Source organism: Bombina bombina, chromosome 3 (genome assembly GCF_027579735.1).
Source record: "Bombina bombina isolate aBomBom1 chromosome 3, aBomBom1.pri, whole genome shotgun sequence".
NCBI lineage: Eukaryota > Metazoa > Chordata > Amphibia > Anura > Bombinatoridae > Bombina > Bombina bombina.
The window spans coordinates 86,936,162-86,962,250 of record NC_069501.1 but is presented as its reverse complement, the minus strand read 5'-3'; the positions used below and the strand labels follow the sequence as shown (position 1 = coordinate 86,962,250).

General features: G+C 38.8%; 1 protein-coding gene across 1 annotated transcript in view; it reads left to right on the top strand.

The window, feature by feature from the left end:
- The window catches only part of LOC128652910 (interferon-induced GTP-binding protein Mx1), a 194,161-nt gene that overhangs the window by 70,183 nt on the left and 97,889 nt on the right, over positions 1–26,089 (top strand). The window contains exons 6-7 of the mRNA XM_053705908.1: positions 2,472–2,670; positions 21,433–21,511. Coding sequence (XP_053561883.1) covers positions 2,472–2,670; positions 21,433–21,511 — 278 coding nt within the window. The remainder of the gene's footprint in view (positions 1–2,471; positions 2,671–21,432; positions 21,512–26,089) is intronic.

Genomic DNA, 26,089 nt, shown 5'->3' with positions numbered 1-26,089 from the left:
CTTTGAAAGAGTGACCTTGCTTCTTTAAAAAGATGGGTTGCTTGCCTTGTGGTGGTAAATATTTTGTATTCTATTTCCCTTTTATAGCTCAGATGGCTGTAAAATGCACCAACTATACAAGCGATTGTTATTTCTATGGGAATTACCTGCTATTTAAAGGGGCATGAAAACACTCCTTTTATGGGAAATCCCCTATTTCATTTGATGGGTATTTGGTGTATGTGTGTTGTATGCTTTCTACAGGGGATAGGGGCAACTTTGTGGCCACTGTCCCCCATAAAGTAAATGCATTGGATAACTCATTAGAATAACAATGGCAATCACCTACTAATGACAGGGAAATGAGACTCCATACTGGAGAGAGGGGATTCTTCCCTTTTAAACTGGGGTTTCATACTCCTTTGTGGTTTATGGGGGGGGGGGGGGAGTTCCCCACACCCCATCCTCGAAGAGTAGAGCTGTCTGCCATGGTAATGGTGATCAACTGCCCCAAGTAATCACCTGGAAAGTAGAGGGAGGTGTGACCCTCATTTGAAAGAGAGGAAGTCCCTCTTTCACTTGAGGGGTCTCATACCCATCTAGTTAAAACAGATGGGGAGATAGGGGGCTCTTTTATAGTCATCTTCCTCCATCAGAAGAAATCACTTTGTTTCTAGTGGGGCAGGTAATTACTATTTTTAAAGATTATAAGCTGCTTCCTAAAGGGTCAAGTCGGCGCCTCCCTATTTATAAAAGATAGCATGAGCTTTTAAATGAGTGGTTAGTAGTACCTCTTGACAAAACAGGTGGGAGTCTCCCCCTCAAGTTAAATAACATTTTAAATGCTGTTGCAGGTTTTCACAATTTTTACGGAAATCACCTGCACTTTACAGGGGCATGTGACCCCTCATTTGAAAGGGCAGACTCCCCTCTAGCCCCCCTATTACAGCCCCCCTTCCCCTCAAGTTAAACAGCATTTTAAATGCTGCTGCAGGTAATCACCATTTTTATGTTGTTACAATATGTTTTATGTTTTACATTTAAATAGCTTTATTTACCTAAAATGATAACATTATAGGTTTTACATTAATTTTTACTGCGTGACCCTCCCTCCTCACACTTAGTGTCCGATTTATCAAGCTCTGTATGGAGCTTGATGCCCCTTGTTTAAAGACCGCCGCTCCATGACTTGTCCATCTGCTCTGAGGCCGTGGACAGAAATCAACTTGATCGAATATGATTGGGTTGATTGACACCCCCTGCTAGCGGCGGATTGGCCGTGAATCTGCAGGGGGCAGCATTGCACAAGCAGTTCACAAGAATTTATCGATGTGCGACGGACATGATACGCTACATCGTATCATGTCCGCTCGCACTATGTTAAATATACCCCTTAGTTCCTTGTGCAGATCTATTCATCTACAAACAATCTATTTAGCTACCTCTCAAAAGTGCATTGGTGCTCCTTTAACAAAGGATACCATGAGAATGAAGCACATTTGATAATAGAAGTAAATCTAAACATTGTTCAAAATTGTATGTTCTGAATCATGAAAGGAAAATTTGGGGTTTAGGTCCTTTAAGGTCAATTTTTCAAATTTGTATATTAATTTTATAACATTTTTTCAGTAAAGAAGAGGCATATTATTTCTGCAGATACATTTTTTCAGATCTACAAAAAGTATAGGCTAGATTACAAGTGGCACAGTATTTTTTTTCCGCAATCGCGAAAACTACGCTAGAGTTAAGCTTTTTGCACTAGTCATGTTGCGTTAGTATTACAAGTTAAAAAAACAAACATATTTTGCGCAAGCAGTAACCCGACTAGTGCAAAAATCCTAACTTAAATTTTCTCAAAAATTCTAACTTAAATTTTTTCGTGGTTGTGCATTTATTCACCCATATAAATCACCCGACTATTGCACAATGCAGCCTTTAGCAAGTGCTATTCAGGGTGCTGAACCAAGAATGGGCTGGCTCATAAGCTTACATTCCTGCTTTTTAAAATAAAGATACCAAGAGAACGAATAACTATTCATATTAGGAGTAAATTAGAAAGTTGCTTAAAATTGCAGGTAAAATAACCTTGTTTACCAATCAGCTGATTATTTCACCTGTGCTCCAGTTCACATATCCTCAAAATATGGCCTGTTAGGGAGGTCTGACTGGACAGGTTTAAAAACCACTGCTCTATCTTAATCATGAAAGAAAAAATTGGGTTCAGAATCCCTTTAATATCACACATGATCCCCCACCCTCCATAAAAACAACTGTCCAAAAGAATATGAATAAATATATACAGTATGTTGCCTAAAAACCAAGAGAGCTGCAATCGGGAAACTGGAAAATAATCTCTCCAAGCAGAATGAGAGAGAGAATCTGTCTTCATTGTGAAATGTGAGAAATGCAAAAACAAGTGTTATCCTGCAGAATATGAGCTCTCAATATGTATATACTGTACATATATATATGACTGTTTGTCCTTTTTTTAGGAATTCTGACTAAGCCAGACTTGGTTGATAGAGGAACAGAGTCACAAGTTCTCCGTGTGGTCAGAAATTTGGAGTATGAACTTAAGAAAGGTTACATGATTGTCAAGTGTAGAGGACAGCAGGAGATAAGCGAGAACCTTTCTCTACAAGATGCTCTAATTAAGGAAAGGAACTTCTTTGAGGAACATGAACATTTTAGGTAAATCCTATTTGTCACTATAATATTTTTTTTTCTTTAGTTTGAAAGTGAAAAAAGATATTTAGAAGAAAAATAGGTGGTAGGTTGTATTTAAAGGGACAGTCTACACCTTAGTCATCTTAAAGTCTTACCTTAGATTAAGCTGCAAATATCCACCTGCACCTTTTCTATATCATGCTGCAGTAACAGTAAAAAAGTTATTTTAAAATTAATATTGTTTCTGGCAACTTTGAAATGGCTGCCAAGCTCCACCCACTGATCATATCACGATCTGGGCTGCACCTAGACATTCTGCTGCAGTGGCGTATTTAGGTTTTGTGCTGCCCTAGGCACTCAAAATTCTGCTGCCCCCCAGGTTTTAGGCCTTTCTTGGCCATAATATTTTTATTTTGTTTTTGTAAGGGTGTAACAGGATTTTTTTTTTTTGTCATGACATTTCCAAAGTACATATTCACACACACACATATATATATATATATATATATATATATATATATATATATAGGGCTCTGTTTTATATGGCTATGTACAGCAGGTGAGAGTGGTCCTGGTGACTATAGCACCAAGTATTAAGAGATCAAACACTTTAGGGACAGCACAATATATAGGCAGTGCTGCTGACATTCACAAGCATTAGTTGCTGTAAGGGCACTGAAGGGTAACCCCAACAGCAAGCTGATCCTTTCAGTGCCCTTATCACTGTTTAAAAATGTTATGTAGCAAGGTGCTATGCTACGCAAAGGGTATGAAACAGTAGTAGAGTAGCACCTTGCTACATAACATTTTTAAACAGTGATAAAGCTGGGAGCCCAATTGCAACTGATGAACGATCTCTACAACTTGAAGAGTGGGAGAATGTATGGTAGCAATTCCTGCTTACCATTTTTCACATTCTGTAAGTGAACATCTAAGAGCAGGTCAGTGAGATTCAGAGGGTGCTGCAGCTAGTTCCTAGTCTGGACTGTACTGACACAGTCAGCCCCAACCCCACTGACTCGCCGAAGTTCCCCCAGCGGCTGCAAATACTATTATAAATGCAGAGCCACTACACAGCAGGTAATGCAGGCTTTGGATTTCTTTTTTCTGCATTAACTTACAGTTAGCAAATAGAGGGCTTATTGGATAAATTATTCCATGAATGCAGTGTATGTATGAGCTGCCTTACTAAGTGCTTAGCTGGTTCCACACACCACCTGTAACAACTGCAGCTTCAGGTCTGAGAGAGAGAGTGCAGCAGATGCGGTGACACTGATAGTTAGGGTGAGTGGCAGGTACACATGAGGAGATTAAGAGTCCTCAGCATTGCCACTACAGAGGCTCCAAAAATTGCCGCCCCCAGCAGGTGCCGTCCTAGGCAAGTGCCTTGTTTGCCTAGGCAGTAATACGCCCCTGCTCTGCCGAATAGCATCGACAGTCTGATGAATCCACCTAGTGAGTCTTTTGTGATTGGATGCCATATGCAGACCAGATCCTGATGTCATCAGTGGGCTGAGCTTGTCAGCCATTTCAAAGTATCCAGAAACAATATTCATTTTAAAATAAAAAAAATTACCATTCCTGCTGCATGATATATAAATAGTGCAAGAGGATACTTGCAGCTTAATCTAAGGTAGGACTTTAAGACGATCAAGGTGTAGACTGTCCCTTTAATTTAAAGCTGTGGAGTGGACAGGGCTGCTTTTAGACCATATATTGTGTGTATAAACAATAAACCCAAAGATAAATATTAAAGGTGCAGGTGTCTTGTCTTCTGGTACCAATTCCTATCTTTATTTATTGGTCTTTATTTATTTTAAAATCCCCTTTTATCATTTATTTACCTCTTTTCTTAAATGGGCATTTAAAAAAAAAAAAGAAACTAATTTGAAATTTCAGAATTTCAGGGAATAGAATCAGTCTATGTGTCGCTAAGTTCAGATGCTTCCTGTTTTCTGAATTCCTTAAAGGGACACGATACCCAAATGAGGCAGTTGAAAATGATGCAGTGAAACTGTAAAAAGCTGACTAGAAAATATCACCTGAACATCTCTATGTAAAAAAGTAAGATATTTTGCCTCAGTTGCCACATCCCATTGTAAAGGACTTTAAGCAGCCAATCAGGATGCTACTCCCGGGACTTGGAAGGGAGCGTGCACCTGGCATGTGCTGTCATAGTTATTTTATTTCCCTCCTCAGTATAAGGACGTTTACTATAGAATCTTGCAATATTTCAGCAAAATCTCATGAGATCACTGTAAAGCAAAGCATGACCTCAGCACTGATGAACCTGATTGGCTGTTGTTTTTTTCCTTCTTCAATATGCAGCTTACAGTAGCTGAAGGATAAGTGTTCCCAGAGAACTTACTCTGGTGAGCTGAAGAAATGCTGAGGTAAAATATCTTCTTTTTTTACATAGAGATGCTCAGGTGATATTTTCCTGTCAGCTTTTTACAGTTATGTTGTATCATTTTCAAGTGATTTAGAATATGAGTATTATGTCCCTTTAAACAAATGTGAATTCCTGAAAAATCAGATTTGGAACAGCACTTTCAAAATGACCTACAAATCTATAGTTATTTTTTTTATCACTCAAGCGATAGTAGGAGCTGGAGCCACAGAAAGTGTGCATATAAAAATAATATGCGTGTTTTATCTGAACCATGAAATGTGAATTCACTTAAAGTACCAGATTGTGTGTTGTTCTTTGCAGGATGTCACGCAAAAGATATTGCACCCTACGCTTTTGGTTGTGCCCTACGTGTAACCTAGCCCATAATGTGTTCGTAGTATGAAAGACAAAAGATGCCATTGACTGTTCCTGATCAGGGCCATGACAGTCTCATTTCTCATTATGCTTTAATAAAAATCAGGACCTAAACATTGTACTGAAACGGGCAGGAAGAACAGCAGGGGCTCCCAACACCCAATTCTTTTGATTAATAGGAGATGCCTGGTCTTAAACGTGAAACAAAAATATCCAAAGTGGCCCTTCATGTAAAAAGTTGGACAACATTGTTTCAAAATAATGACCTTCATTCCAGCCAATCAGAATGCCTGTGTACAGTGCCTCACATAGGCCTAGATCACAAGTTGTGTGCTAAACAAGGTGCGTAAATGACCCTAAAAATTTAGCTGTACCACACTTTCCATAGCGCTGCCATTACAAGTTACAAAAAGACCTTCTTGTGTTGTACGCTCCATACCGCACAAAATCCAAGTCCTGACTTGATGTGCTCGTGCATGTATCCCCCCATAGACATCAATGGAGAAAAAGTGTTAGAAAAAAACCTAACACCTGCATTTGCAATCGCTATAACACATTCCCCATTGATGTCTATGGAGACAAGAAGGTTATGTATAAACCTAACACCCTAACATTAACCCCTAGTCTACATACCCCTAATCCGCCGTCCACCCGCCTCGCTAACACCTAAATAAAACTATTAACCCCTAATCCGCCACCTCCCACATCGCCAACACAACAATAAACCTATTGACCCCTAATTCACCGCCCCCGACAACGCCATCACTAAATAAAGATATTAACCCCTAATCCGCCGCCCACCCACATCGCCAACACTAAATTAAACTATTAATCCCTAAACTGCAGACCCCCACATCGCTACTACTAAAATAAACCTGTTAACCCCTAAACCACCGGCCCCCCACCATTGCGACAAACTAAATTAAACTATTAACCCCTAAACCTAACACCCGCTAACTTTAAATTAAAGTTACAGTATAACTACCTTAAAATAAATAAAAACTTACCTGTGAAATAAATAAAACCTAAGCTTAAACTATAAATAAACCTAACATTACTATTTATAAAAAAAAAAATATACCAAAAATAAAAAAAATTAATTATAAAATTAAAAAATACTAACACTAGGAAAAAAAACAACCTAACATTACAAAAAATAACAAACTCTAAAATTATAAAAAATAAAAACAAATCTAAGATTACAGAAAATAATAAACAAAATTATCCAAAATAAAAAAGATTAAACCTAATATAATACCCCTATAGAAACAAAAAAGCCACCCAAAATAAAAACACTCCCTAATCTAACACTAAACTACCAATAGCCCTTAAAAGGGTCTTTAGTAGGGCATTGCCCTAAGTTTTACAGTTCTTTTACATTATAAAATGCAAATTACACCCTAGCAGTAATACATCCCACCCACCCAACCCCCCAAAATAAAAAAGACCTCCCTCCAAAAAAACCTAAGCTACCCATTGCCACTAAAGGGGCATTTGTATGGGCATTGCCCTTAAAAGGGCAATCAGCTCTTTTATGCCCATTAGAAAACAAAAAAAAGCCCTAATCAAAAAAAAAAACCCCACGCAAAAAACCCCCCAAAAAACTAACACTAACACTGAAATATGTACTCACCATTCCTGAAGTCCGGCGGTGAAGGTCTTTTTCCAGGCAGATCCATCTTATTCCAGTGGCGCGGAGCGAAGGCTGAGCAGAGCAGGAACCACGGCCGCGCAGACATCGAGCGTGGAAGCCCCTGTTCATGTGATCGTCCGCCGCACACTAAAGATTGAATACAAGGTACCCCTTTTTATATTCGGGTACCTTGCTTTCCTACTGGCTGAAAATTTCAAATCAGCCAATAGTATGAGAGCTACTTAAATCATATTGGCTGATTTGAAAAGCCAATAGGATTTAAGCAGCTCTCATCCTATTGGCTCATTAGAATTTTTCAGCCAATAGGAATGCAAGGTACCCTAATATAAAAGGGGTAACTTGCATTCAATCTTCAGTGTGCGGCGGACGATCGCATTAAGAGGCTCCACGCTGAATTTCTGCTAATGGATTTTTTCTAATGTTAGAGTTAGATTTTTTTTCCTAGTGTTGTTTATTTATAGTTTTAACTTATTTTTTTTATTTTACAGGTAAGTTTTTATTTATTTTAAGGTAGTTATATTGTAACTTTAATTTAAACTGCTAACTGGCACCATCCTGATGTCTCTTCCTTTTTATAACTGTGCTAAACACCTCCTCACTGCCTGAGGGATTTGGTTTTTCATCCCCCTATTTTTGGGAGGCAATTGTTAACCCTTATGCTGCACAAATCTAGCACAGAAAGATTTTGGAGGTGAGGGGACACAGGCCCCAATTGCATATCTTAGTTCATGTAGTACAAGTTCTGGTATCCTTTCATGCAACCCCTAAGTCTTGTGTTACCCACTGCATGTTGCTTCTTTTATTGTCAGCTCAAGAGTATACTTTTGACCTTTTTTTCTCCCATGCTTTTATGGAACCATATCTGTATTGGTTTGGTATATGGACACTGGATTAGGTACTAGGAATTTCATACCTAATCCAGTGTCCATATACAGTACCTCCCAATACAGATATGGTTCCATAAAAGCATGGGAGAAAAAAGGGACAAAAGCTTGACCTTGAACTGACAATAAAAGAAGCAACATGCAGTGCGCAGCACAAGACTTAGGGGTTGCATGAAAGAATACCAGAACTTTTACTACATGAACTAAGATATGCAATATGGATCTTTGCTAGTTGGCAGTCCTGGCTGCTTCATGACTTGTGCAGCATAAGAGTTAACAAATGCCTTCCAAAAAAAGGGGGCTGAAAAACCAAACGAAATCCCTCAGGCAGGGAGGAAGTGGTCATCACACAGTTATAAAAAGGAAGAGACACCAGGGAGGTGCCAGTTAGCACTTTACAGAGAGACTGACTGTGCTCTCTAAAGTGTAGAGAAAGAGAACCTCAACGTAGCTATCTCATAAGTAGTCCGGCCGGAGTAACAATCACATACGTCACACGTGAAACTAACAAAAGTTAAAAACAAAGTAAAAGTAGTACTGTACTGCATGAGCTACGTACTTTACCCACTTGCCCTCTAGGGCAGGTCCTTGGCCTCACTCAAGTCACACAGTCGACAATGCATGCCACTCACTGCACTCAGTCTGCTAGTCCTGTCCTCCTCTCTTGCTGCGGCCTCTTTCTTTATCACGCCGCATCTCGCCTGTCTACTACTTGCCGGCGTCACACGGTCACACATGTGACTCTCTTTTCCTCCAGTCCATGTGACTCGGACATCACTAATATTTTCAGAGTGGACTCCGCTGATTGGCTCCATAACAAGAGGACGGATGGAGATCCAGCTACCTCTATTGGAAGCGTATGAGCCGCAAAGAAGCCCCACTGGGTGGCGCTGGTTTTCGCGGCTTATTACAATCAGCCAACATAGCCATGTAGAGGCAGTTGGAGAGCCGGTCGCCTCTAGGATCATAATGAGCCGTGAAGATGCACCACTGGGTGGCACTGATTTTGTGGCTCTTTAAAAATCAATCAGATCGAGATCATTCATTGAGCCAACATAAAGTTTACATACTAGCCATGTTGCACATGTGCAATGGAGGGCAGCAGAAGCGGCTCACTGGCTGCCTCCATTGCAATGCACAACATGCCATGGAACATGGATCGTTCTTTCATCGGCCATACCATAATGTGGTGGTGCGGTGGTAACTATACTTATAGTACATTGGCGGATAGACCAGGGGGCATGGGGGTGTACCTGTCTCCTATGACGGCACGTCAATCCAGCCGGCAATAGGTGAGCTGAACATTCCACACTTAAATACCATTTTTTGAGTGCAGAATGGATCGTTGTGTTGTAGGCGAACATTCTACAGGTGAGTTGACTATTCAGCACTCAAAGGCCAATTTTTTAGTGGTAAAGACGTACCACGCATTTTGTAATCTAGGTCGTAGTTTTTCAGAGAATTTTAAAATTTAAAGTGATACTAATTTATTTGCAATCTCTATAATAACCTACTGACCACAATATCACATTGGTATTCCATCAGAAAACAAATTTCCAGTACATTTTCCCATGTTTTTCTACTTTTCAACTTCAACAGCCTTTGCCTTAAAAAAAAGATTTGGATAGAATTTGTCTTTTTTTTGTAAGGTTAAAGATTTTGTTAAAAGGTAAGGTTAAAGATTTTTTTTCTTTCATGATTCAGATAAAGCATGCAATTTTAAGCAACTTTCTAATTTACTCCTATTATGATTCTTTTTTTTCTTTGTTCTCTTGCTATCTTTATTTGAAAAGCAAGATTGTAAGCTTAGGAACTGGCCCATTTTTGGTTCAACACCTGGGTACAGCTTGCTGATTGGTGGCTAAATGTAGCCACCAATCAGCAAGCGCTATCCAGGGTGCTGAAGAGAAAATGGGCCGTCTCCTTAGCTTAGATTCCTGCTTTTTCAAATAAAGTTTTTAGGGACTGCTACAGTCCACACAGGACACACCCTTTTTGTCAAAGTTCCATCCACAGTCCACAACACCCCTTTCAACCCTGTCCCAAAAAGCCTTTAGGGAATGTTGAGTGCTATGGTGTTATATTGCTTATTCATAATAAAAGACATTTTGCTAATTTATAGGGGTGATAACAATCTATTATTTTATAATTATTAAAAAGAAGGAATTGGAAAGTAAGTATAAAAATAATCCTGTGGTTTCAAATAGTGATCAGAGTGTGCGAGGGCATCAAAAGTAATTACTAACTAACTGACTAAGTTAAAATAACAACTAAGTGCAAAAGGATGCCCCAACACATAACTTATTGTAAATAATTTCTTGTGATTTGCCTTATGATGAACAAAGTCTTTAAAAATTAATAATTGTTTATCATTTCTTTGGTGTAGAGTGGTGCACTAACTTTAGCACGCGAGGGATATAGGGTATTTTGCAGCTTTTTGCAAACAACGAAAATAACGCTTGTATTATGAGTTAAAAGTAAATGCATTCGCTTGAGCGCAATCAATTTTAACGTGCGTTGGGTAAGTGCAACTTCAGAGCTCTGGTTAGCTGTTACTCAAGACAAATACCAGGCACAAAACACATTCAAAATACATTTAAAAGTACAGTTAAACTCATAATAACACTGTCTGATAAAAAAATATTTAAAAAAATTGCATTAAAAAGTTATAAGGGCTCAAAGATATGAGGTCTCAGGTGTTAGAAAACAAGGGCTGCAAAGGGCTTTAACATAGAGATACATACAGATACATTACTAAATATGTGTATGTATATATATATATATATATATATGTATATATTTGTATGTATATAGGTGTATGTATACTGTATACGTGTATGTATACTGTATATGTGCATGTATATATGTGTATGTATATACCTGTGTATTTATATGTGAATATGTGTATTTATGTGTGTAAATGTGAATTTGTGTATTTATGTATTTATATATGTTAACACATAAATACATATGTACACATATATAGACATATAAATAACTGCTTTGGAGCCCTTTGTAGTCAAGTAGCTAAATACATGAAAAATCATGTTTATGCAATATATATATATATATATATATATATATATATATATATATATATATATATATATATATATAGACCATTATCTATGTGAAGAACATTGGAATGTGAAATATTCATATTTCAATTTGGGCTTAGCGCACTTGAATTATTAGGTTTCTCACTGAAATTATTTACAAACAGCTTGTGCAATTATGGCACAAATGGTTGTAAATACTTCTCTGGGATCCCCTTTGTTCAGAAATAGCAGACATATATGGCTTTGGCATTGCTTTTTGGTAATTTGAAGGCCGCTAACTGCCGCTGCGCACCACACTTGTAGTATGCCCAGCAGTGAAGGGGTTAATTAGGTAGCTTGTAGGGAGCTTGTAGGGTTAATTTTAGCATTAGTGTAGAGATCGGCCTACCACCTGACACATTCCACCCCCTGATCCCTCCCTGACCCCTCTCAAAAATCTCTCTTTCCTCCCCCACCCCACAATTGTCCCCGCCATCTTAAGTACTGGCAGAAAGTTTTTTAAAAAAAAAAAATATATATTCTGCAGTGTAGGATCCCCCCTTAGCCCCCAACCTACCTGATCCCCCTCAAAGTGGCCCTTCATGTAAAAAGTTGGACAACATTGTTTCAAAATAATGACCTTCATTCCAGCCAATCAGAATGCCTGTGTGAAGTGCCTCACATAGACCTAGATTACAAGTTGTGCGCTAAACAAGGTGCGTAAATGATGCTAAAAATTTAGCGGTACCGCACTTTCCATAGCGCTGCCCTTACATGTTACAAAAAGACCTTCTTGTGTTGTACGCTCCATACCGCACAAAAGCCAAGTCCTAACTTGACGTGCTCGTGCATGTATCCCCCCATAGACATCAATGGAGAAAAAGTGTTAGAAAAAACCTAACACCTGCAATTGCAATCGCTATAACGCATTCCCCATTGATGTCTATGGAGACAAGAGGGTTATGTATAAACCTAACACCCTAACATTAACCCCTAGTCTAAATACCCCTAATCCGCCGTCCACCTGCCTCGCTAACACCTAAATAAAACTATTAACCCCTAATCCACCACCTCCCACATCGCCAACACTACAATAAACCTATTGACCCCTAATCCACCGCCCCCAACATCGCCATCACTAAATAAAGATATTAACCCCTAATCTGCCGCCCACCCACATCGCCAACACTAAATTAAACTATTAATCCCTAAACTGCGGACCCCCCACATCACTACTACTAAAATACACCTGTTAACCTCTAAACCACCGGCCCCCCACATTGCGACAAACTAAATTAAACTATTAACCCCTAAACCTAACACCCGCTAACTTTAAATTAAAGTTACAGTATAACTACCTTAAAATAAATAAAAACTTACCTGTGAAATAAATAAAACCTAAGCTTAAACTATAAATAAACCTAACATAACTATTTATAAAAAAAAGATATATACCAAAAATAAAAAAATTAAATTATAAAATTAAAAAATACTAACACTACCGAAAAAAACAACCTAACATTGCAAAAAATAACAAACTCTAAAATTATAAAAAGTAAAAACAAATCTAAGATTACAGAAAATAATAAACAAAATTATCCAAAATAAAAAAGATTAAACCTAATCTAATACCCCTATAAAAACAAAAAAGCCACCCAAAATAAAACCACTCCCTAATCTAACACTAAGCTACCAATAGCCCTTAAAAGGGTCTTTAGTAGGACATTGCTCTAAGTTTTACAGTTCTTTTACATTAAAAAATACAAATTACACCCTAGCAGTAATACATCCCACCCACCCAACCCCCCAAAATAAAAAAGACCTCCCTCCAAAAAAACCTAAGCTACCCATTGCCACTAAAGGGGCATTTGTATGGGCATTGCCCTTAAAAGGGCAATCAGCTCTTTTATGCCCATTAGAAAACAAAAAAAAGCCCTAATCAAAAAAAAAAAACCCACCCAAAAAAAACCCCAAAAAAACTAACACTAACACTGAAATATGTACTTACCATTCCTGAAGTCCGGCGGTGAAGGTCTTTTTCCTGGCAGATCCATCTTATTCCAGTGGCGTGGAGCGAAGGCTGAGCAGAGCAAGAATGACGCGCCGCGCAGACATCGAGCGTGGAAGCCTCTCTTCATGCGATCGTCCGCTGCACACTAAAGATTGAATACAAGGTACCCTTTTTTATATTCGGGTACCTTGCTTTCCTACTGGCTGAAAATTTCAAATCAGCCAATAGTATGAGAGCTACTTAAATCCTATTGGCTGATTTGAAAAGCCAATAGGATTTAAGCAGCTCTCATCCTATTGGCTCATTAGAATTTTTCAGCCAATAGGAATGCAAGGTACCCTAATATAAAAGGGGTAACTTGCATTCAATCTTCAGTGTGCGGCGGATGATCGCATTAAGAGGAGGCTCCACGCTGAATTTCTGCTAATGGATTTTTTCTAATGTTAGAGTTAGATTTTTTTTCCTAGTGTTAGTATTTTTTATTTTTGGTATATTTTATTTTTTTAAATAGTAATGTTTATTTATAGTTTAAGCTTAGTTTTTTTATTTTACAGGTAAGTTTTTATTTATTTTAAGGTAGTTATATTGTAACTTTAATTTAAACTGCTAACTGGCACCATCCTGATGTCTCTTCCTTTTTATAACTGTGCTAAACACCTCCTCACTGCCTGAGGGATTTGGTTTTTCATCCCCCTATTTTTGGGAGGCATTTGTTAACCCTTATGCTGCACAAATCTAGCACGGAAAGATTTTGGAGGTGAGGGGACACAGGCCCCAATTGCATATCTTAGTTCATGTAGTACAAGTTCTGGTATCCTTTCATGCAACCCCTAAGTCTTGTGTTACCCACTGCATGTTGCTTCTTTTATTGTCAGCTCAAGAGTATACTTTTGACCTTTTTTCTCCCATGCTTTTATGGAACCATATCTGTATTGGTTTGGTATATGGACACTGGATTAGGTACTAGGAATTTCTTACCTAATCCAGTGTCCATATACAGTACCTCCCAATACAGATATGGTTCCATAAAAGCATGGGAGAAAAAAGTGACAAAAGCTTGACCTTGAACTGACAATAAAAGAAGCAACATGCAGTGGGCAGCACAAGACTTAGGGGTTGCATGAAAGAATACCAGAACTTTTACTACATGAACTAAGATATGCAATATGGATCTTTGATAGTTGGCAGTCCTGGCTGCTTCACGACTTGTGCAACATAAGGGTTAACAAATGCCTTCCAAAAATAGGGGGCTGAAAAACCAAATGAAATCCCTCAGGCAGGGAGGAAGTGGTCATCACACAGTTATAAAAAGGAAGAGACACCAGGGAGGTGCCAGTTAGCACTTTACAGAGAGACTGACTGTGCTCTGTAAAGTGTAGAGAAAGAGAACCTCAACGTAGCTATCTCATAAGTAGTCCGGCCGGAGTAACAATCACATACGTCACACGTGAAACTAACAAAGTAAAAGTAGTACTGTACTGCATGAGCTACGTACTTTACCCACTTGCCCTCTAGGGCAGGTCCTTGGCCTCACTCAAGTCACACAGTCGACAATGCATGCCACTCACTGCACTCAGTCTGCTAGTCCTCCTCTCTTGCTGTGGCCTCTTTCTTTATCACGCCGCGTCTCGCCTGTCTACTACTTGCCGCGTCTCGCCTGTCTACTACTTGCCGGCGCCACACGGTCACACACGTGACTCTCTTTTCCCTCCAGTCCATGTGACTCGGACATCACTAATATTTTCAGAGTGGACTCCGCTGATTGGCTCCATAACAAGAGGACGGATGGAGATCCAGCCACCTCTATTGGAAGCGTATGAGCCGCAAAGAAGCCCCACTGGGTGGCGCTGGTTTTCGCGGCTTATTACAATCAGCCAACATAGCCATGTAGAGGCAGTTGGAGAGCCGGTCGCCTCTAGGATCATAATGAGCCGTGAAGATGCACCACTGGGTGCCACTGATTTTGTGGCTCTTTAAAAATCAATCAGATCGAGATCATTCATTGAGCCAACATAAAGTTTACATACTAGCCATGTTGCACATGTGCAATGGAGAACAGCAGAAGCGGCTCACTGGCTGCCTCCATAGCAATGCACAACATGTCATGGAACATGGATCGTTATTTCATCGGCCATACCATAATGTGGTGGTGCGGTGGTAACTATACTTATAGTACATTGGCGGATAGACCAGGGGGGGGCATGGGGGTGTATCTGTCTCCTATGACGGCACGTTACTCCAACCGGCAATAGGTGAGCTGAACATTCCACACTCAAATACCATTTTTTGAGTGCAGAATGGATCGTTGTGTTGTAGGCGAAAATTCTACAGGTGAGTTGACTATTCAGCACTCAGAGGCCAATTTTTTAGCGGTAAAGACGTACCACACATTTTGTAATCTAGGTCGTAGTTTTTCAGAGAATTTTAAAATTTAAATTGATACTAATTTATTTGCAATCTCTATGATAACCTACTGACCACAATATCACATTGGTATTCCATCAGAAATCAAATTTCCAGTACATTTTCCCATGTTTTTCTACTTTTCAACTTCAACAGCCTTTGCCTTAAAAAAAAGATTTGGATAGAATTTGTCTTTTTTTTGTAAGGTTAAAGATTTTGTTAAAAGGTAAGGTTAAAGATTTTTTTTCTTTCATGATTCAGATAAAGCATGCAATTTTAAGCAACTTTCTAATTTACTCCTATTATGATTCTTTTTTTTCTTTGTTCTCTTGCTATCTTTATTTGAAAAGCAAGATTGTAAGCTTAGGAACTGGCCCATTTTTGGTTCAACACCTGGGTACAGCTTGCTGATTGGTGGCTAAATGTAGCCACCAATCAGCAAGCGCTATCCAGGGTGCTGAAGAGAAAATGGGCCGTCTCCTTAGCTTAGATTCCTGCTTTTTCAAATAAAGTTTTTAGGGACTGCTACAGTCCACACAGGACACACCCTTTTTGTCAAAGTTCCATCCACAGTCCACAACACCCCTTTCAACCCTGTCCCAAAAAGCCTTAAGGGAATGTTGAGTGCTATGGTGTTATATTGCTTATTCATAGTAAAAGACATTTTGCTAATTTATAGGGGTGATAACAATCTATTATTTTATAATTATTAAAAAGAAGGAATTGGAAAGTAAGTATAAAAATAATCCTGTGGTTTCAAATAGTGATCAGAGTGTGTGAGGGCATCAAAAGTAATTACTAACTAACTGACTAAGTTAAAATAACAACTAAGTGCAAAAGGATGCCCCAACACATAACTTATTGTAAATCATTTCTTGTGATTTGCCTTATGATGAAGTCTTTAAAAATTAATAATTGTTTATCATTTCTTTGGTGTAGATTACGAGTGGTGCACTAACTTTAGCACGCGAGGGATATAGGGTATTTTGCAGCTTTTTGCAAACAACAAAAATAACGCTTGTATTATGAGTTAAAAGTAAATGCATTCGCTTGAGCGCAATCAATTTTAACGTGCGTTGGGTAAGTGCAACTTCAGAGCTCTGGTTAGCTGTTACTCAAGACAAATACCGGGCACAAAACATATTCAAAATACATTTAAAGGGACAGTCTAGGCCAAAAAAAACTTTCATGATTCAGATAGGGCATGTAATTTTAAACAATTTTCCAATTTACTTTTATCACCAATTTTGCTTTGTTCTCTTGGTATTCTTAGTTAAAAGCTTAACCTAGAAGGTTCATATGCTAATGTCTTAGACCTTGAAGGCCACCTCTTCTCAGAATGCATTTTAACAGTTTTTCACCACTAGAGGGTGTTAGTTCATTTCATATAGCTAACACTGTGCTCGTGCACGTGAAGTTATCTGGGAGCAGGCACTGATTGGCTAAACTGCAAGTCTGTCAAAAGAACTGAAAAAAGGGGCAGTTTGCAGAGGCTTAGATACAAGATAATCACAGAGGTTAAAAGTATATCAATATAACTGTGTTGGTTATGCAAAACTGGGGAATGGGTAATAAAGGGATTATCTATGTTTTAAAACAATAACAATTCTGTTGTAGACTGTCCCTTTAACAGAACAGTTAAACTCATAATAACACTGTCTGATAAAAAATATTTTAAAAAATTGCATTGAAAAGTTATAAGGGCTCAAAGATATGAGGTCTCAGGTGTTAGAAAACAAGGGCTGCAAAGGGCTTTAACATAGAGATACATACATATACATTACTAAATATGTGTATGTATATATATATATATATATATATATATATATATGTATATATTTGTATGTATATAGGTGTATGTATACTGTATATGTGTATGTATACTGTATATGTGCATGTATATATTTGTATGTATATACCTGTGTATTTATATGTGAATATGTGTATTTATGTGTGTAAATGTGAATTTGTGTATTTATGTATTTATATATGTTAACACATAAATACATATGTACACATATATAGACATATAAATAACTGCTTTGGAGCCCTTTGTAGTCAAGTAGCTAAATACATGAAAAATCATGTTTATGCAATATATATATATATATATATATATATATTTATAGAACATATTCTATGTGAAGAACATTGGAATGTGAAATATTCATATTTCATTTTGGGCTTAGCGCACTTGAATTATTAGGTTTCTCACTGAAATTATTTACAAACAGCTTGTGCAATTATGGCACAAATGGTTGTAAATACTTCTCTGGGATCCCCTTTGTTCAGAAATAGCAGACATATATGGCTTTGGCATTGCTTTTTGGTAATTTGAAGGCCGCTAACTGCCGCTGCGCACCACACTTGTAGTATGCCCAGCAGTGAAGGGGTTAATTAGGTAGCTTGTAGGGAGCTCGTAGGTTTAATTTTAGCTTTAGTGTAGAGATCAGCCTACCACCTGACACATCCCACCCCCTGATCCCTCCCTGACCCCTCTCAAACATCTCTCTTCCCTCCCCCACCCCACAATTGTCCCCGCCATCTTAAGTACTGGCAGAAAGTTTTTTTTTTTTAAATATATATTCTGCAGTGTAGGATCCCCCCTTAGCCCCCAACCTACCTGATCCCCCTCAAACAGCTCTCTTACCCTCCCCCTCTACCTATTTGCTGCCATCTTGGGTACTGGCAGCTGTCTGCTACATTTGTCCCTCCCTCCTTCTCGTTACACAAGTTACATAGTGTAGCTGTCCCACCCACTCCCGCCCCCGTGCGCGCTCCCGGAGCCCCGTGTGTGATCCCTCCTCTTCCCAATGCACTGGATATCCTCCAGCGATGGGCCGCCAATCCACATCCCTGCAATGGCTCCCACCCACCAACGATCGGCACCATTGCTGGCTGATACAAAGAGGGCCACAGAGTGGCTCTCTCTGCATCGGTTGTTGAAAAAAGGGTATTGCACAATGCCTCAATATCAAGACATCGCTGCAATACCCCGAAAGAGGCTGAAAGAGATCATGATCGCTTCCACCGCTTGAAACCCCTGAGGACGTACAGGGTACGTCCTTGGTCATTAAGTGACAGTTTTTTTAGCAACCTTAGCTTGTATCAGTGGCTGCACAGTGGAGATGGCAGAGGATATCATATTAACTTATTCCTACTTTTCTTATTTATCATTCTCCTTGTCCTGCTGTAGCATAGAATATGTAAAAAATCTACCTTGTAAAGGTATCGCTGTTAGTGCCTTTAAGAAGTAGGGGTGCTACAGTAATAAATGTGCCACCTCCATAGTAACTGATTGGAACAGCCAATAGAATGCGAGCTCAATCCTATTGTCTGATAGGATTTTTTCACCGTTAATTCCGATTGGCTGATAGAATTCTATCAGACAATCAGAATTCAAGGGACGCCATCTTGGATGACGTCCCTTAAAGGAACCTTCAGTGTACGGCTGGGACAGTATGAAGAGGATGCTCCGTGCCGGATGTCTTGAAGATGGAGCCGCTCTGCGTCGGAAGGATGAAGATAGAAGATGCCGTCTGGATGAAGACTTCTGCCCGTCTGGAGGACCACTTCTTGCCGCTTGGATGAAGACTTCTCCCGGCTTGATGAGGATGGATGTCCGGTCTTCAAAAACTGTAAGAGGATCTTCGGGGGTTAGTGTTAGGTTTTTTTAAGGGTTTATTGGGTGGGTTTTATTTTTAGATTAGGGACTTTGGGCAGAAAAAGAGCTAAATGCCCTTTTAAGGGCAATGCCCATCCAAATGCCCTTTTCAGGGCAATGGGGAGCTTAGGTTTTTAGATAGGATTTTATTTGGGGGGTTTGGTTGTGTGGGTGGTGGGTTTTACTGTTGGGGGGTTGTTTATATATTTTTTTTACAGGTAAACAGGTAAAAGAGCTGATTTCTTTGGGGCATTGCCTGCAAAAGGCCCTTTTAAGTGCTATTGGCAGTTTAGTTTAGGCTAGGGTTTTTTATTTGGGGGGGGGGGGGGGTATTTTGATAGGGCTATTAGATTAGGTGTAATTAGTTTAAATATTTGATCATTTCTTTTTTATTTTGTGTAACTATTCTACCTAGTTAAAATAAATACAAACCTAGCTGTGAAATAAAAATAAAATCTAAGCTAGCTACAATGTAACTATTAGTTATATTGTAGCTAGCTTAGGGTTTATTTTATATGTAAGTATGTATTTAGTTTTAAATAGCAATTAGTTAGGTAATAATAGTAATTTTTATTTAGATTTATTTGAATTATGTTAAAGTTAGGGGTGTTAGGGTTAGACTTAGGGTTACGTTAGGGGTTAATATATTTATTTAGTGTTAGTGATGTGGGAGGCCAGAGGTTTAGGGGTTAATAACTTTAGTATAGTGGTGACGGCGACATTGGGGGCGTCAGATTAGGGGTTAATAAGTGTAGGTAGGTAGCGACGACATTGGGGGCAGCAGATTAGGGCTTAATAAGTATAATGTAGGTGTCGGCGATGTCAGGGGCGGCAGATTAGAGGTGTTTAGACTTGGGGTTTATGTTAGGTGTAAACATAACTTTTCTTTCCCCATAGGAATCAATGAGGCTGCGTTACGGAGCTTTACACTCCTTTATTGCAGGTGTTAGGCTTTTTTTTAGCCGGCTCTCCCCATTGATATATATATAACCCCTGTATATTTAGAATAAAGATGGGCCAGCACTCACAAAACATTAAACCAACTACCCAGGGTGCTTCCAAGGAAATCAACAATCATCAAAGAAATCACTTTTGGCGTGTCTGACGAAGGGGGTAAAACCCCAAAACGTTACTATTAAAAAGGTGACGATATAAGGAATCCTGGCGAGTGCATCCGTTTCTTCAATGATTATATATATATAATAAATAGCTTTATATACTGTATATATATATATATATATATATATATATATATCATCCTATATAATAAAAGGCCAAGTATGTTTGTCTGACGCAGTTATGCGCATTAGGGACTGTGAGACAAACATACCTGATCTTAACCACTTATCAGCCAGCGCAGATGCGAGGACGACGCTGGTTGTCAAGCAGTGCAGAAATAGTCTTGCATCGGGCAGTGGTGGTGAGCGATTGGTGGTGGCGTGGGAGGGTTAGGAAGGAAACGGGTGGACGGCCCATCGCTGAAGGGGGGCGGGAGCAGGTGGGACTGCTACACTACAGAAAAAAATTATGCTAAGAGCGGCATGGAGGTTAAAGGAGGGAGGGGGGAGGAGGGAGAAGAGGTACAGGGTGATCCTAGAGTGGAGGGGGGGAATAATGCTAGGGAAGGATCTTGGAGGGGAACATTAACACTAGTGTATATATTATATATATATATATATATATATATATATATATATATATATATACAGTATATGTATATATATATATATATATATATATATATATATATATATATATATATAAATATCTATTTATAAATACATAGAACATATTCCCCTATGTTCAGAACATTGGAATGTGAAATATTTACAGTAAATACATAGGCCCCTATTTATCAAAGGTCTTGTGGACCTGATCCGACAGTGCATACAGAGCTTGATAAATATGGGCCACCGTATAACACTCTTTTTCTAACACCTGAGATCTCATATCTTTGAGCCCTTATAACTTTTTTTGTACAATTTTTTTTTAAAAATAATTTCATCAGATAGTGTTATTATGAGTGTAAATGCAGTTTGTAATGTATTTTTAATGTGTTTTGTGACACTTTTTTGTTTCGTGAAACAGTTAACCAGAGCTCTGAGGACGCGATATCCCGACAAGCGTTAACTTCAATTGCACTAAAGTGATCGTGTTTACTTTCAAATTGTAATACGAGTGGAAAACATGATACGCGCAAACATCCGTGATAAGTCCCTTATTGCTCGCACGTATCTGTTAGCGATCCACTCATAATGTGGCCCTTATATTTTAAACAGGTCTCATTTTTTTATGTGTGTAGTTCAATAAAGTATCTGTGTTTACAAATTGATATTAATATTAATAACCATTATTTGTGTTCCAGTGCACTTTTGGAAGAAGGATATGCTACAATGCCTTTTCTAGCGGAAAAACTCACTAATGAGCTTGTGGCACATATTATTGTGAGTACTCTAAGGCTAATCATTTCTTAGACTTTTAGCATAAAATTCTATTTACAAGTTTCAATGCAAATCTAATATATTTTTATATATGTGTTTGTCAATCTGATTAATTACTAGTCCACTCAACTCAATGTTAAGGATAGGAAAAAAGCTCGTTTAGCGAGCTGTGTCATTGCAGTGCGGGAGTGGACATTTAGTTTCAATAACTATCACTGATACCGGTTTACCATTTTTTTTAAAGGTACAGTCTACACCAGAATGTTTATTGTTTTAAAAGATAGATAATCCCTTTATTACCCATTACCCAGTTTTGCATAACCAACACAGTTATATGTACAGTATATACTTTTTACCTCTGATTATCTTGTATCTAAGCCTCTGCAAACTGCCCCTTGATTTCAGTTTTTTTGACATACTTGCAGTTTAGCCAATCAGTGCTTGCTCCCAGGTAGCTTCACATGCATGAGCACAGTGTTATCTATATGAAACACATGAACTAACACCCTCTAGTGGTAAAAAACTGTTAAAATGCATTCAGAAAAGAGGCCTTCAAGGTCTAATAAATCAGCATATGAACCTCCTAGGTTAAGCTTTCAACTAAGAATACCAAGAGAACAAAGCAAAATTGGTGATAAAAGAAAATTGGAAAATTGTTTAAAATGACATGCCCTTTCTGAATCATGAAAGTTTATTTTGGACTAGACTGTCCCTTTAAGAAACCAGCAGATATCCCTTTTTTTCATATAACGTGAAAAAAATGTTACATGCATGAACACACACACAGTCATATATACATACACAAACATGTACACACATACACCCACACATATGCACACACATACATACACATGCTCACACATACACCCACACATATGCACACAAATATACACACATGTACACACATACACCCACACATATGCACACACATACACACACATGTACACACATACATCCACACACATGCACACACATACACCCACATGTACACACATACACCCACACATATGCACACACATATACACACATGTACACACATACACCCACACATATGCACACACATACACACACATGTACACACGTACACCCACACATATGCAAACACATACATACACATGCACACACATACCCCCACACATATGCACACACATGCATACACATGTACACACATACACCCACACATATGCACACACATACATACACATGTACACACATACACCCACACATATGCACACACATATACACATGTGCACACATGCACCCACACATATGCACACACATACATACACATGTACACACATACACCCACACATATGCACACACATACACACACACACATGCACACACATACACCCACACATATGCACACACATACATACACATGTACACACATACACCTACACATATGCACACACATACACACACATGTACATACATACACACACATGTACACACATACACCCACACATATGCACACACATACATATGTACACACATACACCCACACATATGCACACACATACATACACATGTACACACATACACCCACACATATGCACACACATACATACACATGCACTCACATACACCCACACATATGCACACACATACACACACATGTACACACATACACCCACACATATGCACACACATACATACACATGCACACACATACACCCACACATATGCACACACATATACACACATGTACACACATACACCCACACATATGAAATGAGCATATGAACCTCCTAGGCAAAGCTTTCAACTAAGAATACCAAGAGAACAAAGCAAAATTGGTGATAAAAGAAAATTGGAAAATTGTTTAAAATGACATGCCCTATCTGAATCATGAAAGTTTATTTTGGACTAGACTGTCCCTATAAGAAACCAGCAAATATCCACTTTTTTCATATAACTTGAAAAAATTGTTACAAGCATGAACACACACACTGTCATATATACATACACAAATATGTGCACACATACACCCACACATATGCACACACATACACACACATGTACACACATACACCCACACATATGCACACACATACATACACATGTGCACATATACACCCACACATATGCACAAACATACACACACATATACACACATACACCCACACATATGCACACACATACACACACATGTACACACATACACCCACACACATGCACACACATATACACATGTGCACACATACACCCACACATATGCACACACATACACACACATGTACACACATACACCCACACATATGCACACACATACATACACATGTACACACATACACCCACACATATGCACACACATACATACACATGCATACACATACACCCACACATATGCACACACATACATACACATGTGCACACATACACCCACACATATGCACACACATACATACATTCATACACATACACCCACACATATGCACACACATACATACACATGTACACACATACACCCACACATATGCACACACATATATACATTCATACACATACACCCACACATATGCACACACATACATACACATGTACACACATACACCCACACATATGCACACACATACATACATTCATACACATACACCCACACATATGCACACACATACATACACATGTACACACATACACCCACACATATGCACACACATACATACACATGTACACACATACACCCACACATATGCACACAAATACATACACATGCACACACATACACCCACACATATGCACACACATACACACACATGTACACACATACATACACATGTACACACATATACACACATGTACACATATACACCCACACATATGCACACACATATACACACATACACCCACACATATGCACACACATATACACACATGTACACACATACACCCACACATATGCACACACATATACACACACATGTACACACATACACCCACACATATGCACACACATACATACACATGCACACACATACACCCACACATATGCACACAAATACATGCACATGTACACACATACACCCACACATATGCACACACATACATACACATGTACACACATACACCCACACATATGCACACACATACATACACATGCACACACATATGTTGTTTTTTTATTTTTAAAAAATGCTACCTTTTTTTTTTAATTAAAAACTATAATACCCTTTATTTTGAGGGCACTTGGGGCACTTTTAGAAGATTATCCAGAGATCTGATCTCTGGTTAATTTTCTGAGCACTAATTGCGAGCTTGCGGTAGTAATAACTAGCAACTTGTAATGGCTGGTTATTTGCCCATTTGCGGATGTGCGATAAATTAGCTTTCCACTTGTAGTCTAGCCCTATATTACTTAAAGGGACAGTCAACACCAGAATTCCTTTATTAACCATTCCCCAGTTTAGCATAACCAACACTGTTATAGAAATACACTTTTTATCTCTGTGATTACCTTGTATCTAAGCCTCTGCAAACTGCCCCCTTATTTCAGTTCTTTTGACAGACATTTTAGCCAATCAGTGTTCACTCCAGGGTAACTTGATGTGCATGAGCTCAATGTTATCTATATAAAACACATGAACTAATGCCCTCTAGTGGTCAAAATACATTCAGATTAGAGGCAGTCTTCAAGGACTAAGAAATTAGCATATGAACCTCCTAGGTTTAGCTTTCAACTAAGAATACCAAGAGAACAAAGCAAAATTGGTGATAAAAGTACATTCGAAAGTTGTTTAAAATTAAATTTCCTATTTAAATCATGAAAGTTTTTTTGGGGCTTGACTGTCCCTTTAACTTCAAAAAGCTAAATAGAGGCATTTGGAAAACATTTGTAGCTGTATTCTGATGCAGTCACCCATTTGGTTTCCACTCACTTCCCAAACCACCTGGCCTGCCCGCACAAGGAACCAACCCAACCACTCCCCCCCTACCCCCTCATCTTCCTTGACCTGTACAGTCCAGCCAGCTCCACAACAGGAACCTTCCAATTAAGCTCATACTGAGAATATTTACTTTTTACTTGCACCATGTAATATGTAAGTATTATAGTTTGACACGATTTTGAGTATTTTAGTTCTCTAACCAGTAAATATTATAGTAATAGATGCCGATGTCTTGTGGTCACACTTGACTCAGATCTTTCTTTTACTCCCCACATCCAGTCTTTGGCAAATTCCTGCCATTTTCACCTTAGAAACATCTCCAAAATTCACCACTTCCTCACACAAGACACAACTAAGACTTGAATTCACTCTCTCATCATATCCAGCCTTGACTATTGCAACTCTGGTCTTCCTAGCTACCGTCTATCTCCTTTAAAATGCATAATGAATGCCACTGCCAGGCTGATCTTCCATACACGCCGCTCATCATCTGCTGCAACTCTCTGCTAATCCATTCACTGGCTTCCTCTAACCTCCAGAATAAAATACAAAATCCAAGGCCCTCAATAACACTGCTCCCTCCTATATCTCAGACCTTGTCTCCAGATACTCTCCCTCCCACCCCCTTCGCTCTTTTCATGATTGTCTTCTTTCCTCCTTTCTTGCTACCACTTCACATTCTATTGGACTTCTC